Source organism: Electrophorus electricus, unplaced genomic scaffold (assembly GCF_041902795.1).
Source record: "Electrophorus electricus isolate QZ-2024a unplaced genomic scaffold, ASM4190279v1 Scaffold171, whole genome shotgun sequence".
Classification (NCBI taxonomy): Eukaryota; Metazoa; Chordata; class Actinopteri; order Gymnotiformes; family Gymnotidae; genus Electrophorus; species Electrophorus electricus.
Window position 1 is genome coordinate 81,417 of NW_027658452.1, and position 17,888 is coordinate 99,304.

A 17,888-nucleotide genomic window follows, 5' to 3' on the forward strand; every position below is an offset into this window, starting at 1 on the left:
AGTTTTATTATTAGTTCTTGTATTTCTACCCTTAGTTTCTACCTACATGTACAATTACCTGTGACCATTCTGAGAATTTTTGCCTCTTGATTTCCATGTTATCTGGCCTTTTGAGCCTCCTATGTATAACATTTATATTTATGGATTGCCCATCTCTTGGTTTGCCTGCACGTGCTTTGATTCCTGATGTCAGCATAGACTCATTTGAGTGTAATGAAAACTCAAACCACATATGGATCCTGCCTCTCGTATCCACATATTAACATATTTTATATATATATATATATATATATATATATATATATATATATATATATGACAACAGAACAGTCTTACTATACCTAAAGTAGAATCAACAGCTACCTAAGTACTGTATTATTTGAATGTTTCAATACTTAAGTACCCAGTGATATTTAACTGTACTGTATGAACAGTTGAAAAATTTAAACCGTTTATGTACAACTTGGCTATTGCCACAGTAGTATGTGAACAATACTCAGGCACAAAGTCCACTCTACCTTTTTGGACCTATTCCTACTTGAACCAAGGGGTGGTTCAAAACTCAAGGCAACTATAGACAGACTTAGCATGTCAGAAATTATTTATCTGTTTTTATCTGTTGCATTTCTTGGTGGAAAGGCTAGAAAGGTTAGGTAATGGATGACTGTTGCAGAGCTGTTTGTAGGTAAGAGCCTAGTGTTTATACTATACACAGGAATTGTGCAAACAACTACTTGTTTGTAATATTACTCAAAGACAGACAAGAATCAATAAAGAACAGCTTCATGTTAATCCTTTGATGTTAATTCTCATCTTCACTTACTGTTAACTTTATTAGAACCACATTGTACCTATGCTGACTGGCCACTGTATTAAGTGCACCTACTTTAGAGAGCTTCTCTAAAGATGAGTGATTATATGTACCCTATACACATATTTAGGTGGTGGAACTCTAATAGGCAATGGGTGTTCTGTATCAGGCAGAACAGGGCTGTGCCTGACACACAATCAGCTGGCACCTAAAAATATTCAGCTAAAGCCATATTATGGTCAGAAACTGACCACTGATGAGAAGCAAGAAGATGGTTAACACAAATCGCAACACTAAATTGGCTATAACATTTATCTGCAAACCTATAAGATTTTCTTACAAGGTAGGTGTTTCTAACAAAGTGGTCAGTGTGTATACATCGATATTTCAGAGGTTACATTAAAAGTTAATCGTTACGTACTGGTAAATAAACCAAACCAGATGCTATGTAGAGCGTCACAAACAGGTGACTCACTATGCTTTGAATGCTTATTATTAATTATTCATCTGCTTTTTTAAGACTTTAAACCTTTGTAATGAGTGCATTGACAACCATACATATACATCAGTTCTATAAAACTACATATGTAATTAAATCAGCACCTTCCATACAAACCCAGTTTGGGTCTGGAAAGGGAAAGTGGCTTCCTGGAAGCAATTTGACACCTGTTGCCCAATGATCGTTCTGCTCTTGGAGTCAGACTTCCTGGTATTTGGCACTTTCAGATGAGGTTCACTGACACTGTTCACTGATTTAGGGATCAGAGGTCAATTTGTTAGAACCTTTTCACTATACAAGGGTGATGTATAGCACCAAATATGAGAATTGGGTAGATCTGAATAGCAGTTTTTTAATACCACAACCCATGTTTTGTTTCCAAAGAGGTAATACCCTTTCACACAAGTTCAAACATAGTATTCACAACTTTTGCTTCTTTTGAATTTGACATGTATGATGAAGTCCATGTAAATGGCTGTTCTTAGCATTCCTAATCTTTAATGAGCCACACTGTCCCATTGCATGACAATCATTCATTTGGTCTTGTCACATGCTTTATCTCCTATAGCCTTCCAGCCTAACCAACAATCCTGTATCTATTCATGTGAATTCAAGGGAAGGTAAAGAGCTTTAATGAAAGGCATCCAGAATTACATGTCCATTTCAAATCCTTGCAACAATAGGGTTTAGACAGTGTCCTCTCTGATTACTTATTGTGATAATCTCCCTTTCAAGATGACCAGTCATTCCTGAAAAAGTGGAGCCTGATGATGAAGTGAAAAGGGCTAACCTTGCGTTTTCATTATCACTATGCTTAGGTCAGAAGACTTATTTAATGACATTGGAAATGTAAGTGGAGAACAATGCCATTTCCATTCTCCCACGCTCGGCCCTTAGAGACCCACAACTATGAAAGATCACTTTTCTGCTCCCAACGTAATCTCTTACATGCTACAGTCTGAACACTCATAAAGGGCAGCATAAAGCACATTATGTTCCATAAATACAAAGTGATTCCAGCCTAACCAACCAATTTATTTTTTAAATACATTTTTTGCTGTTGTTTTTTGGAAATCAGATTAAAATTAAAAGAAAACATTGCAACAACAGTCACCAACAGGACAGCTAACATGCTTAATACAGTAGTCAGAATTGAACCTAGTGGAATTTTTAAGGGATTCTTCCTTAACGGGGAATGTAAATTATTTTTACCCCATTCATTTATATTTAATTCCTATATAGGGAATAGGAGCTTAAACATTCATGTAGTATGTTTTTAGCACATGAAGTAACACATGAAGCATGGATTGCCAATATTATCATATACTGTAAAACAACATGGACATTCTTTTATATTTTAGTCTGTTTTTCAAGTTACCTCAAAATAAACAAAACAAAAATAATTGACTCAGAACTGTGGAAGAAGTTTTTAGTAATGGTATAATTTTTTTTTTTGCATATTGTTCTTTAGCTCCTAATGCTGTTCAACAATCACAAGTCAGACAGTGAGGTGATCACCAGTGTGACCTTGAAGATAAGCACCAGCCATGGTAATATGGGACTGAACTTTGTGTTTAAGGGCACCTGGTGTTTCCACCCAGGCACCTGCAGCATTTGGAATCCAAGGAAACAGGTTTTCTGTAAACAACATAGATATAGGGGCAGCACAGAAAATACTGTTAAAAGGAATGTTTTCATAGAGTATTATGACATCCATAAAATAGCTTTTAATGTTAACCTCAGTTTCTTCAAGTTCCTGTTTTTTCACCTAGTCTTTAAATAATTTTTCACATACCCATGAATATTCAAAATTAGTCATGTGTAATTAACTGACAGAAATGGGCCTCTAGTTTAATCACAATCAACCTTAGAGTGGTAAATTCACCATAATAGAGATGAGGTTTGTTGCAGTCCATTTTTAAGTACTTTAAACCTTTAACACTGCACACATTCTCAGCTAGCAGGTTGAAGCTGTTTTTTCTATGCTCACTGTGCTGATACAGCCCGGAGAACTGGTTTGTTCAGTCAACTCTACATGCCAACCATTTCTACTAGAAAAGAAACAACCATTCTTATCTTTTGTGTACAACAAAAGCAAATTAACTTTGTTAACTGAAAGGACTTTCTTATTATTTAAGCTTTATTAGTGTGTGTTTATCATGTGTCATATAGAACTATCTGGATGTTAGCTAAATTAAAGTTGCAATAAATACATTCTAGAATATTTTATTATGGTGAAATTTCTCATAAAATATATGTAGATAAATATGCAGTTGCTAAAGTGGTTTGTGTGAACTGAGCTAGATTCTTAGGCAAACCTACTTTTTTACATCAAGAATAAATATGGATATGAATGATAGTCTGAACTAGTCTGTTTTTAAGATTTTGTATCTAATGTTGTGCCATTTAACACAATTGGACTCATCTTAAAACTTTTATTTCTTGGTAAATTACTACAACAAAAACAACATATCAAAGATTTTGGACACAACATAGATGAAACAGCAAAAGACTTTCATTATTAAACAGTTTTACAACAACTAAAAACACCCAAGTTTTGTTATAACTAGGGTTTGTTGCAAATGCCACAAATAAATTCTAAAAAAAAATGTATCACACCACATTATATCCAACAGGATTCAACTGAATTGTATCAATTGCTTTGCAGATGTATTAAATGATGTACAGTCTTATAGTGAAGCCTTAGCATTGTTCTGATATAAAATAATGCAAGCTGTTAAGTTATGCTTCAGTCTTAACTAAGAAAACTTTTGGATACTTTTATATCCACCACATACATGGATTTATAAATAAAGACAATCTGTTATTAATAAATAAAACTGTTTAAGCTTTTGTAAAAGACTAGCCCAATGTTTGTATATAACTTATGGTCTTTATTGTCTCAGCATATACCCATGTGGCATTTCAAAAGGGCTAGTTAATACTCAGTTGAGACACTTAACATGCTTTTAGAGAGTTTGTGAGATTGCTTCAATAGCCACCCATACATAGCTGTACTTCATTCATCTTGACATTCCATCTCATCACAGAATGCCCAAAGCATTTCCTCTCCTACTACTCTCAAAAGGCTCAAGTCATAGGTCAGAGGTCATACGAGAATTGTACAGCTTCCCAAAGTTCCCATCTCCATTAACTGGGTCAGACCTAAACAGTGTACTTTGAGTCATAATGTATTCTCATTTCCAGCGTAGGGTTATTTTCCAACCCCATCAGTATCATCTGTCACAATGTGGCTATAAAAGGAAATGGGTTTACTCTATGGACCCTCACTCAATTAACAAGGGAGCAGAGTGTCACATCATGCTAAATATATATTTGAGTTCTTGACTTTTTTACCATGATGTGATGCTCTGCTCCCTTGTTAATTGAGTGAGGGTCCATAGAGTAATGCTGCCAATGTTGGATTAGTTCGCTATCCTTTTCCAGTTTGGCTCTGTGGCAAGGTGGAAAACTCTCATACTGTGGACTGACTGATCACAGAAGTCAAAAGCTCCGCTTTGGTATTACCTCCGGGCTCCATCTGAATACTCTGCAAAAAAATGGTAGACTTTAAGAGTGCAAGAGTGCAGAGAGTGGCTCTGTCAAGCAAATAAATAGATACTTAACACTACCATTTGAAGGTTTCACACCTGTCCAAAAACTCTCTCCATAGTTAAAATTCAGTCTAGTCTTAATCCAAACTTGACAGAAAGCTGGAATGTGATGCTAATCTACAATCCCAAAACATGGAAGGGAGCGGTGGCAATTAAAACTAACATTCAAGTTTTTGTCTCAAGGGTATTGAGTGTCAGTGTTGTAAATGGGATGTCCCTGGCAAATCTGCCATTCATAGCTGTTAATGTATTCTGGTTTCTCCAGTCCCTAATATGCTATCAATAAATTGTTTTTTTTTTGTTGTTGTTGTTATTATTGCTCCTATGGAATACTTGAAAGTATTCAGTTCTCTAAATGGGAAGCAAAAGATTTATTATTAATTTATTAATAAGAAGTCTTATATCTTGTGTAGTAATTGCAATATGTAGGGGGAAGTATACTGAGATTTGCTTTCTTTTTCTTAGTATCATCATTACAGATACTTTTTCATGCCCTCAGAAGATATAAAGCACTTCGCAACACCATCAGTCTACAAAAGTCATCTATCTAACACAGGTCATGCAGTACATTTTTTTCCCCATTTTATATTCTATGTGACTGTGTCTGCCTTAACACACACACACACACACACTGCAATAAATCAGTTAAATTTTACAGATGAGATTAAGAACTGAACAGAAGCACTGCTGACCTCTGTTTGCACTGTCTGTGGGACAATTTGTTCTTAACCCCCTACAGCCTCCTGCATAGGATTATGCTATTACAAATTGCCATTTACAATCTACCTGTTGGCTAGAATTCAGGTCAATAGGTGACAATTACTTTGATCTTAATTTTAATTTATTCAAGACAGATAAACTTCAAGCATTCTATTCTAATATTTATGACACTGTAATGAAACAATATGGCAGCATTTAAACTCAAAAGATCTTGAGTTTTTGTATTTCTGAGTGTTAATAAGTCATAAAGAGGAGTATTACGTTTCCAACGTATCTAATTATCCAAAAGCCTTGTAAAGTGGCATAGAAAAATCTAAGCAACTTACTTGATGGTTCTCGACTTGCATATTGTAGTCTGTGCTCCTTGGGGAGAAGAAGGGGTCATTTTGACTGGCACTCTCAACACGTGCCCGTCCAGGGTTACTATCTCCAATCCCATTGGCTTTATGGACACAGAGCACTTTCCGAAAGCTCTGTTTAAAATTGTCTGATAGGAAGCCATAGAGGACAGGGTTGGCACAACTGTTTACATATGTGAGGATAACAGTGAGGTAGTAGACACCACTTATGAGGCTGTTTTCTGGGAGGATGATTATGAGATTGACAATGTTGAGAATGAAGAATGGAAGCCAGCAGAGCACAAACATGACCACAATGATCACTACCATACGCGTTACCTTCCTTTCTGACCTGCGCCGGTTGGTGAGCCCTGCTCTGGCTCCTGCTGACTTCACCTTGATAACGATGAGTAGGTAGCATATGCAAATGACCAGTAAGGGGCAGAAGAATCCTAAGATGGTAGTGTAAAGTATAAAGGCTGCTGACCACACGTTACGCGGTTCTGGCCAGCTCATGTTGCAGGTGTTGAGATCAGGTTGAACATCTGAGTAAATTATCACTGGAAGTGCCAAAATACAAGCGAGAGTCCATACCATACAGTTTATGACCTTAGCTATGCTCGGTCGCCGCCATTTTGCACTGCGGATGGGATGTACCACGGCCATATAACGATCAATACTCATTACTGTCAGGCAGAAGGTGCTAGTGAACTGACTGATGGTGTCTGCCCACATAACAACACGACACAGAAAGGTGCCAAAGGGCCAGTAGGACAGCACATTGTGGGTGGTGATGAAAGGAAGTCCAAGAATGTACAGCTCATCAGCTACTGCCAAGTTGAGGATATACATATTGGTAACTGTCTTCATCTTAGCGTATCGCAACACCACAAAGATTGCTAATGTATTCCCCATTAAGCCCAGTACAAACACAATGAGGTAAATTACAGCCACAATACTTGTACTGTCATGCAATCTTGTAGAGTTATCATGTCCTTTTTGGTCATAGAAGAAAGATTCGTTTACAGAAACAAGAAAAGATGCATTCTTCTGGGCATCCATCTTTGAAGAACTTTGAAACTTTGAAGAACAGCAAGTCCTTTCACTAGGTAATCAAAGGTTCTTGGAACAAGCAGCTGAAAATGAATCAATAAATAATGTTAGCTAATAAGAAGATATGGTAAATAAAAAATATGAGACATACAGTTTTTAAAGTTATGAGGGCTTGCTTTGTGTTTGTTATAAAAATTGAGAAACACAAACACACACAAAAAGTCACCCAAACTTATAAGGCAGTGTAGAAACATACTGCTTTTGAGTTTCTGTGACAGGACATGAACATGAATCATTAAATATAAATATATTACTAATATATAAGTAATATGTTGAATCAGTAGGCTTATTTCATGTTACCCGTGGTTGGTTTTCCAAACACAAATTATGATTTTCAGCAAAAATCATGCTTTGAAAGCTATTTTGGTGTAGGCCTAGTTTTCCAAGAAAAACATCCCCCAGTGTAGCTTTAACAAGAGTTTATGTGACCTTCATTTAGTGCCTATTCTCCCTGGAGATGAGGCATGCAAGGGAACAGGGCAACAACTATTGTACAAATATACCGGGTGACGTTGAAATTCTGTGAACCACAAATCAAAACATAGAGCTAACGATGGCATTGTTGTGAGTAAAAACAGTTCCTTGCAAATGGAGACTAGTTCATAGAAACCTCTTAATTTGACATCATATTTAGTGAATATTTAACTTTAAGAAACCTTAAGTAAGGTTTTACTTTGCGAAAACTAGGAAGACAAAGAAGACAGGAAAAAATTACGCAATTAAATGTTTAACATTCTCGAAAAAAATACCTCCGTTACAGGTTTAATTGGTATCCAATTAATTATGGCCCACGTTATATATCTGCTGCACTACTGAATAACAATATGTGCGTTTACTCATGTTAGCTAACCTACATGTTTTTAGGCTATAACAATTATGAGCTTCTACATCCGTCTGCAGTCAAACTGTCAGCGGAGATATTCAGAGCGTGTGAAACTTCAGATACGTAGTTACTAGCCCCACGTGAATTGGACATTTGAGCACTCATCGGTACAATGATGAAGTGGATTAGTTTGGGACGACTTCAGAATGACATTTTCCCACATAAAAAGCTTGTGATTGAAATGTTTAACAATTTCTCACAACTATACAAAATTTTTGATTGTAATGTGCTTCAGCCATAGGAAACAATACACACCAAAAATAACTAATAACAATCAATATCTTTGAACAGATAAAAACAGATACCTTTGGTATATTAGTAGTAACAATTATTAATGCAAACGTACCTAAATCGCTGTCCATGGTACCCCGGGGTCTTGTTTTGGGGTCCCTTAGCAAGACCTGGAAACGCTTGTTACTTCAGATGACGATTGACATGTAACTCATACTTATGCTCTTTTCGGATTCTCCGGAATTCAGTCAGATTTGGTCATAACGTTTTCCTTCGTCTTCTTAGAACTTTGATTGTGAGCGCACGACAGTCCACCATGTGTTACCTGTGCTAGCGATTTCGAAATTGTGGGATTGGGTCTGCGCGTCACGAAAAATACTTTGCATGAGCAAAACTACACATATAAGTCATCCTTGTCATTCTACCATTCTATCTGATAAATATCAGATATCAAATATCATGTTCGAATATCATGTTTGAGTGTATTCGCATTTCGTTGCGCAAAGTAAATCAGTTTATGTATCCAGATCATTGAGTTAAGGTGCTGCAGTTCAAGGCTCTCTCCGTTCAGGCAGACGGGTTGCTACGTTTATCCGCAGAAGTCAGAGGCTCCAAGTGGTATTTATCTTGACGAGTGTCATGACATAGTTCCTGGCGTGGCGCTTTGTGTCCAGGGAGGTTTCGCTTTTAATAGCAGAGACACGAGAGATGCCTAGAGCTGCATTACGTACGGCACAGATTGATCCTTAGAGAAATAAACTTATTTTTGATCACCTTCTGGACTTTTTCATACGTCACATTACAAAGAATTTAGAAACAGATTATTCAGACTACTGATTATAAATGAATATTACCGAAAATATAGAAAATGGCGAAAATTTACCGTGCGATGGAAGAAATAAAAATAATTCTGAAATGAATAAACAGATGTGATTTCATATATACGTTCAGGCTGTGCTTTTTCTTATATATAGAATAATATAATATATTATAATATTCAATTTACACACACATAAACACACGTGTAAAACACCTGTATCAGATGTTTTGAAATCACGAAACCAATTTCAAAAATGTTTTTTAAGTACCAGAGAAAAGCTGCAAAAGAGTAACAAGAGGTATCATCCTGTATGTGGTGCTAGTGAGTAATGTAGCTCTTTTCTAGCAATGTTTTCTCAAAAATAATCTTCTGACAAATTATCTGAACAAATTGCCATGTCAAGTTTGCTTGAAAAAAATATTGCCTACTTTATGCAATGATCAAACATAGGCTATGCATGAATGAATGTTTTTTCTCATTATTTGCTGGTTTTATCACAGAAAGGAAATACTGAGAGAATGAACTGTATCTTAAATGGATAGAGAGAATGAGATTATCTGGAACAATCTCTCTCTGTCGCTTTCTCCTGCAAGTATTTCTCTAAAATCTTTGACACTCCCTGACCTGCAGCACATTCCACCCTTACTTCAGACTCTTTGAAGTGGTTCTGAGAATACAATGCAATGGGTCATTAAAAAAGACCATTCGGCATCTGAATACACACATTTGTAATTCTGATTGAGCATTCTGATTTTCCTGCACTTATTAAACTATTGTTTTTTTTAAAAAATAACCTCCCCCAATTATAGGTTAATACGATCCTACATGGGAAATTTAGGATTACTGATAGTAATTAATTTGTATATTTTCATATTATTATATCCTATATATCAGTGTCTAACTGATTTTGTCTAACTGATCCTTGAGAAATGTTGTGCTTTTTAACTTTCCCCACAGATTCATAATAAGGTAGTATCTGTCAAACATACGGCAATTTTCACTGCTCTGTATGATGCATTTGATTTTAGCCATCATCCTTTTCTCTCAGTAAACATATAATTAAGACCATCTTTGTCAAGTCCATGTGTGAGTCTTTGGAATAACTCAAAAGTGTGCAGATGAGGTGAGTACAAAAAGTTTTACAGAAGTCAAAGTTAGTCACACTCATGATAATACAAAACAAAGGTGCATAAGGAAATCCAATCCAGAAATAACACTTAGTGTGCACCTTTTAAATGGCAATATCTCACAAAGAGGTGTTTTAGAGAAGCTGCTTAAATACAATCACTTACACAAGAACTGATGACCTTTGAGGGTACTCCAAAGTGTTTTGGGAACTGGAGTCTTGAGAAGCAGGGATGGAGACAGACTTACACTGAATCTAATTGGATCAATATCAAGCAAAGTAAAATATTATGGAATAAAGAAAAGACAGATTAAAACCTTACAGAAAATGTGACAAGTTTCAGTCAAAATTTCTTTAACAGAGTCATTTGTGATTCACTTTCACTCCTGCAAACTTTGTCTAATGGATTTAAAACCTCTAAAGGGATATCATCAGTCACTGGTCCAAAATATGTTTTTTTAAAGAAATTAAAGAAATGTATAAATAGTAACTATTACTGTATTTAGTGTTTTTGAGAATGACAAATTCTGAGTCATTTATGTAAAACACAAAAGAGCACATAGACTTTGACCTTGAGGCTCCATATAGTTTATTTGCAAATGTGATAAATTAGTTTGTCAAGACCAATGACCATATTTGGCCAGATCAATAGCCAAGATCAAGACAAGACTGAGTCAACACCCCCCACCCACCCCCACCCCAAATTCTTGGACCCTGGTTCTGCAGCAGCTCTACCTCACAGATGTCACGCATGCTCAATAATGATATTATAATATTCACAATCAAATGCAGAACCAAATTTGCATGAATACTCCAAATGTTTAACTGATTTCACTAAGTTAGTAATGAGAAATATGCACAAAGTCTCCCGAGAGGGGGAAAGATGAAAGACACAACAGTAATGGCCACAGAAAACACACAGATAATGAGATGGCTCATTCAATCGACACTGACAGGAAAGTGTATTTAAGTGCCATTTAGGGAGGGTTTGTAAGAAGGTAATGGGACTTAAGATACATCAATCCAGAATCAAATGTGGAAGAAGGCAGAAACAGATGCAGCGCACAGTGGAGACACTTGATGAGACACATGATGACTTCAATCAGGAAGCATCCACAGTACAGGAGACTTAACAGTTGTTTCACCCCAAAGCCACAGGAGGGACTCTCCTAATGTCACTACACACACATTACTGAAAATGAAATGGCTCCCAGCGAGTGACAACATAGTCTGGAACCAACTAGAACAGGACTTTGACAGAGGTCGAGAAGCCACATTATCCAGAACAATCAAGAGGAAAATTGACAGCATGACAATCATTTGTCCTGAAAACAATTTGGAACAGAGGAGAGAAAGACTACCGGCGAAACACCTGGAAAACATCTCACAAGGAGGAAGAGAGAGATCTTGCATCTGAAAGGGAAATCAAGACTTTAAATAAACATTTTAGAAGAGCAAGTGCTGAGGAAAAGGTGGGCATGAAGGTCTGACCAGGTACTTCATAAGATTCAAGTTATGGTTCAGCACTGCTTAATTTACAACCCATTTGCAAGGCCTAGAAAAGGGAAACATAACAAGGAATGAACTAGCTCATAACAGTGGAAGGAAAAGAATCCAGAGGGCTTATAATGGAGTCTGGCATCTTTATGGATGCTTTATGACTTTATGGATGACATAAACATAACAGCTTCATTCAGTACATAAGCAAAGTAGATCCTGAAGGCATTTGCTAATGACAGCATGGGCAAGAATGAAGTTCAAATCGAAAAAGTCAAGCATGGTCATCAGAAATGGGAAATTTATTAGCATGTATTAGCTTCAAATCCCAGGGGAGGTTATAAAATCAATTGAGGGAATCTCCAATAAAATGTGTAGGGAAATAGTATGCGAAGACTCATGTGACTACTGACAATCTATGAAGTGCCTGTGTCATCAGTGGAGGGAGTTGAAAGGCTAGTGAACAAACACCTCAGGCCTGGAATTCCACTCAAACACTTCAGGCCTGGAATTCCACCAAAGTTCACATCAGTAGGGCTATACATTAAGTATGGACAGTTACAGCTACACCTATCATCAGTGGCAAGGTTTGTTTAAGGTGGCAAAGTTCAAGACTGTGCACAGAGACTCCAATGAGCAGTATGCAAGTGGGCAGCTAACAAATCAGTAGCACAAGCAGAAAGTATGCTGAGGTTGAGGGATATCACCCAAGAATGGTGAAACAAGGACTTGGAACCAACAAATTCCAACAGTGGGGGAATGCAGACCCAAGGCAGAGGAAAGACATGATCCAAACTGAGGTATGATACCTGGAGAAGGAAAGGTAAATGTCAAGGGCCATTACTTGTGTAATGTCACTAGAAATACCCTGCTTTATTCTATAACTATCTTTATAATATGAAAAACAAATTATACATAGACACAAAGATTATTTTAAAAATGTATTGCAACATGCTAATGACTACCCTTGGCATTTATTTATTAAAAAAAAAAAAAAAAAAAAAAAAAAAAAAAGGAGCCAGACAGATATGAGCTTGGTGGGAACACTCTGAGCAAAAGAAATGTCCAGCCTCATAAGTGATCTGTTAATTTATGGTAGTACTGTAAACCATAGTCTGTTATCCTAAGAGGAAGTGAATGTTTCCACTGTAATGCATGAATTGTGTAAAGCAGAGCCAAACAATGTTTGGAAGCATTTCAGTAAAGTCAGAATATTCTTTTAAGTTCCTATTTGGGAACTTTGCAGTGCTGTTAGGATGTCAAGTGATAAGTAATAAGGACCCACTAGTATTTTGCTCTGGAGGACAGTAAACAGGTCATCATCTGTACATGACCACGTAGAGAAGACAAAAAAGCCAGATGGTTTTGCTGTTGCCCACTGACTGCTGACTGTTGCTCAATGCTGCTGCTCTTCTCCATTGTTGTTTTGCCATGCTATCAATGCCATCTGACTACAGCGCTAAGCACATGCGTATAGGCAAAAGGTCACATGAGTTCTGATCTGCCCACTCTCAGTCATGTCACACGGCCATGAATCAAATAAGGATATGATCTTGGAATACGAACAAAAGTGACTCAAATCTGATTTAAAAATATTGAACTTCTTTGTCCACACAGCCCTGAAAAAAGTCAGATCTGTGTCACATTAAGGGAAAAAATCAGATTTGAGTCACTTCAGTTTGGTAATGTGAATGTAGCCTCTGACTTTCAAACCGCATTCAACTATGCTCCATGCTGCCATAGGCTGCAAAAGTTGTTATACCAGGAAATCACTAATTCTCTAGTCTATTTCCTGCAAAGATGCTCTAAATCATGCTTGCTATTTAATTTTTACTCCTATGCTGCTAAAAGGAACCTTGTATAAAAGTTTATTATTGCTACCCTATTAATAAATGTTTAGCATAAGACATCATGGTTTATCAGCTTTAAATATTAATACCATCATGTGGTACTCACAAAAGCCTATGTGTGTCTCTCTATTTTCTCCAAAAGGTTAATGACATTTATATTGTTTATCATACACTCCATAGTGCCACAAAAGCAAAGAGATGACAATCACAGCAACAGCACTGTGTAACAAAATGGCAATGACTAAGTTAAAATTCCATTTGAATGTTCAAATTTTAGCAGTTCAAAGCAACTAAAATTATGTAAATGTTTGCCAAAGTCAGGTATTTTTATTTGGTTTAGCAAAGTCAATCCAACAGAGGGTGCTATTGTATTTGCTAATTGAATTGGTACTACCAAGTAAGAACAACATGAAAAGCTGCTGGTGGTGTGCTTGAACCTGTATTTCACTCTGAATTAACCAATATTTTAAACCACATTTAACTCCTATATAAGGGACCACAAAAACACATATAACAGTGCAGTTATAACAGTGCAAAAGATAAACAAGGTTTGAAGCTTAGAATCTCTACTCTCTATGAATCAATCATTTAAAAAGTCATTAAATGAATAGATGTTAATATCAAATTCATAAATGGATTTAATTAGGAGGGTCATCATTGGCTTTGGGCACTTTTGGGCAGCCACTGTAATTCTCCCTCCATAATTTGGTGAAATTATATGAGGATATTGCTACTGTGTTTGCTCTTGTATCTGGTATGTATCTTTTGAATAAGAAGCTATTTTTGAATATGTAAGCTTGTGTGAAATATATTTAAAATGCAAGATGAAGATTACTAAACAGATACTCCAATGAATGTGTTTTCACAAATAGATATGTTATGTATGATTGGAAGATACACTTATATAGTCCCTTACTCAGTGCACAAGGACGTTTTACAATCAACACATTGTACAGTATACAACAAAATTCTTATTCTGAATCTCTCTCTCTCTCTCTCTCTCTCTCTCTCTCTCTCTCTCTCTCTCTCTCTCTCTCTCTCTCAAATTTAACAAAATAATTTGGTGTTAGTCCCACCCTTTCTTTTTACATAATGGCAGTGTGCATAATTTATTGTATTTGACATGAAACTCTGTCAACAGCAAAGCAGAGGTCTCACAAAGTCCCCAGTGTTTAGCAAGGCAGGTGTGTCAAGGCAGGACTATGTTTTTTTTTTCCTCTTGTAGAAAATCCAGTTTTCTGTATGTTTACATTTAGGTTACAGAACAGGTATAACCAGTTAAACCTGGGAAGCATTGATGTTACTTGTGTGCTAACATAGCCAAGTCAACAGAACCAACCTCTAAACCATTAGGTTAAAACATTACCAATTTATTTGTGATTAAACATTCACCACAAACATGAAAGGGCTATTCTTTACACTACCATTCCTCATAGAAACTGATCCTGTACATTAACTAAGGGTTATTCCTTATGGTAGTATGAAGTAAGCTTATTTGTGCTTACAGTTCTTATAACTCTCTGTGCTCTCTTTTCAGGTTCTCCAATGTTAGTACTGCAGTGACAGGAACCTGTAGAGGTTTATTAAGTATATTTCCCACAGTCTGTCTTTTAGAATTAGAATATATAATAAAAACTAAAACTCAGTTTGCTACTGTGCTACATATTGAAGGGAATGTAAATAATTTGTATTATAGTCTTGATAAAATCCTTTGAACAATTTGAACAATTTGTTGACCTATTAAGGATCTGAAGGGGCATGCATAGGGGCATGCATACTCTCAGTATGCATGTTTTCAATGGTGTATCGTTACAACTGAAGTCATTTCCATCCATTCTGCTGCAGGGGTAGACAGCCTAGATTTGATAGCCAGAAAAAAATTGTTAGCCCTGAGATAGATAAATGAATTATTTCTTCATGCAGTCAGGTTATTATATGTGAATGGAATTTTAATTAAATTGATAGGCATCTTAAGGCAGTAATTATGCTTACAGTTTTCACACCTTGCTGTTGCTAAATGCAATTAAAAGGCACACTTGCACAGGCAAATTAACAGGCAAATAAATGAGAGACACTAACTAATTGTAACATAAGAAAAAACTACCTTTATTGCAGTGGCAGAACACGAGGCGGAACAGAATCAGAAGATGATTTTGAAATGTAATGTGGACTACATTACATTGAACTCATTTATTCTAATAAGAGCTTTTAAAGTTCATGATTAAGTATTAATTTGAAAACACAAGTTGCTTCTTTATATTTTTTTATGACTTTAAATTTATCTAGATGTTACAGTAATGGAAAAGAACTTAACACACCTTTAATTTTCAACTATATATGAAAAAGAAAGCATAATTGGACTTTGTGTGTGTGTGTGTGTGTGTGTGTGTGTGTGTGTGTGTGTGTGTGTGTGTGTGTGTGTGCTTTTGTCTATATTAGTGGGGCTTGGGGGATAGAATGCAGGGGCTAGTCTTGGTGTGTGTATGTGTGCATGTGTTTGTGTGTGAACGGTGAGTGTTATTTTGAATGTGAGTTAATGAATGAATCAGTGATAGGTGGAGGGAGAAAAGGGGGCGAGCGGGTTATTCATTTAGGGTTTGGAGTATGGTTGTTGTGTGATTTTATGGTAACCTGTATTGTATCTGCATCTGTGCTTATTTTGTTTGGTGCTTTTTATTTTTTTGTTTTCCTCCAGGAACTGCAGATAGAAACTTTCACACATAAAAGAGAGAGGCTGCATACAGTAGCATACAGGTTTATTGGAATAGACAGGATTCAGAGTCAGGCAGTCCTAGGCTGTTCAACAAACAAACAGACTACAAGAGATAGGCAGGCTCTTACCAAAACACAAGAGGAAAATATAAAAGAGTGGACACTCCAGAGGAACATAGGAAACAATGTCCCGTAACTGAAGTTTAGACAAGAGACTTCGCAATGGTTCACAGACGTCTTAAAGAGAGCGTGTAATAGAGAACTGATGCTGGGGGACAGGGGCAGGGTCGGGGGGTCAGGAGGACAGAACGGTTAAAGTAGAGGACTGGAGTGTGACAGAAACCAGCTTAGAACTAAATCGGGTGCAAAGAACTTTTACTTATTTCAGATAATGCTGTTGCACATGGTCCCTGACGAAATTATCATCAAATAAATAAACTAAAACAAAGAAGTAAACAGATGATGTCGAAGGGTGCCTTCTAGTGGGCACCAAATATTTGCAATCTAGGACTTTTCCCAAATATTTTATACACCAAACACAAGTTCCAACTTCTGCTACTTTCCACACTGTTTCAGACATTTTTTCCCTTTTTTTGATGTTTTTTCTTAATTATTTATTTATTTCATTGTTCTTTTCTCCTGTGTTTTCAAAATTAGTAAGAATTTCCATGCCATCTTTGCACTTTTCTACTTCCTGTATTGCTCGCAATGGCTGTGGAGTGCAAAGCTAATGCAATGCACTTCCTCATTGGCTCTCCACCCACTTTTTATGGTTAAAGCTTACAGCTCAAAACCACTTTGTATATTGTTCTCTGTGGAGTACCAGATCTGAATTTAGTTATCTCATCCACCGTTCTTCCCCTGAGGTAAGTGGACTTCCAGCCAGACAATCTTTGTGTCATAGAAGGTTGAAAAGGAGATGTCTTCATGTTTGTTTGTCCTGCTGTAGTATGTAAAAGGCAAACCAAAACAGGTTTTTTAACATCAAATAGGCAGAAACAAGATGGAGACCCTAAGAATAGAAGAATGATAATCATTCTTTTATACTGTCTGTTTTCAATGACCTGTTTAAACCATTAGTGTTACTCACATGGGAATTTTGGAGAAAGCATTGCTATTTGTTCAGGCAACTGCAAATATTAAAATGTTAATTTTATAACTATTATAGTGATGTTAATATCACTACCAAAATTTCTAAAGACCAGACTAATAAATAGTTCTGTAAATTCTTTGAAAATAAGAAGTGTTAGGTTACAGAATAATCTTATGTACACCCACTGTGTGTGTGCGTGTGTGTTTAAATAAAGATTTAAATTAAATAAATTAAATTTAGTTTAAAAAAGTAAAAATTGCATAAAATAAAGTAGTGGGTAATTGTTGGCTGATCTAACATAGAAGATAACAGTGCAATGGCTAGAACCATTATCTTAGACCTAACTAAAAACTGAATCAAATAGGTTTACAGTCTCAGTTTGAATATGTACAATGTTGGGGAAGTTCTTATTCCTCCACAAGCTTAGCATAGAAACTAGATGATGCTTCTTCATACTTAGAGTTGATCATACACTCACATGATTTTAGAAATCCCAGATGAGTAATTTTCTCTTATGTCGTTTTTGTATAATTCTTTACCAACATTAACTGCAGTGCTCTACTAAGGCTAACCTCTACACA

At 36.3% G+C, this 17,888-nt stretch overlaps 1 protein-coding gene across 2 annotated transcripts; it reads right to left on the minus strand.

Moving 5' to 3' along the window:
* Positions 1-427: 427 nt before the first annotated feature.
* Positions 428-8,917, minus strand: LOC113575182 (somatostatin receptor type 5-like). Of its 2 annotated transcripts, XR_014121267.1 has the most exons (4): positions 8,325-8,917; positions 5,971-7,118; positions 4,668-4,860; positions 428-2,948 (listed from the first exon to the last, which is right to left on the minus strand). XR_014121267.1 is itself a non-coding variant. In XM_027006538.3 (3 exons), the coding sequence occupies exons 2-3, from the start codon at positions 7,042-7,044 to the stop codon at positions 4,786-4,788; spliced, it is 1,149 nt and encodes a 382-aa protein (XP_026862339.1). In that variant the 5' UTR covers positions 7,045-7,118; positions 8,325-8,917; the 3' UTR covers positions 428-4,785. The 2 variants fall into 2 exon arrangements, 1 of the variants encoding a protein (XP_026862339.1); XM_027006538.3 differs by having other exon boundaries at positions 428-4,860.
* Positions 8,918-17,888: the final 8,971 nt, after the last annotated feature.

What these genes read in the sequence shown, in the direction of transcription:
- LOC113575182 (XM_027006538.3), bottom strand. Translation starts at nt 7,044, where the DNA reads ATGGATGCCCAGAAGAATGCATCTTTTCTTGTTTCTGTAAACGAATCT. An exon ending in TGCAAGTCGAGAACCATCAA is followed by an intron (nt 4,861 to 5,970) that starts GTAAGTTGCTTA and finishes ATTTTTTTGCAG; the next exon opens with AGTATTCAGATGGAGCCCGG.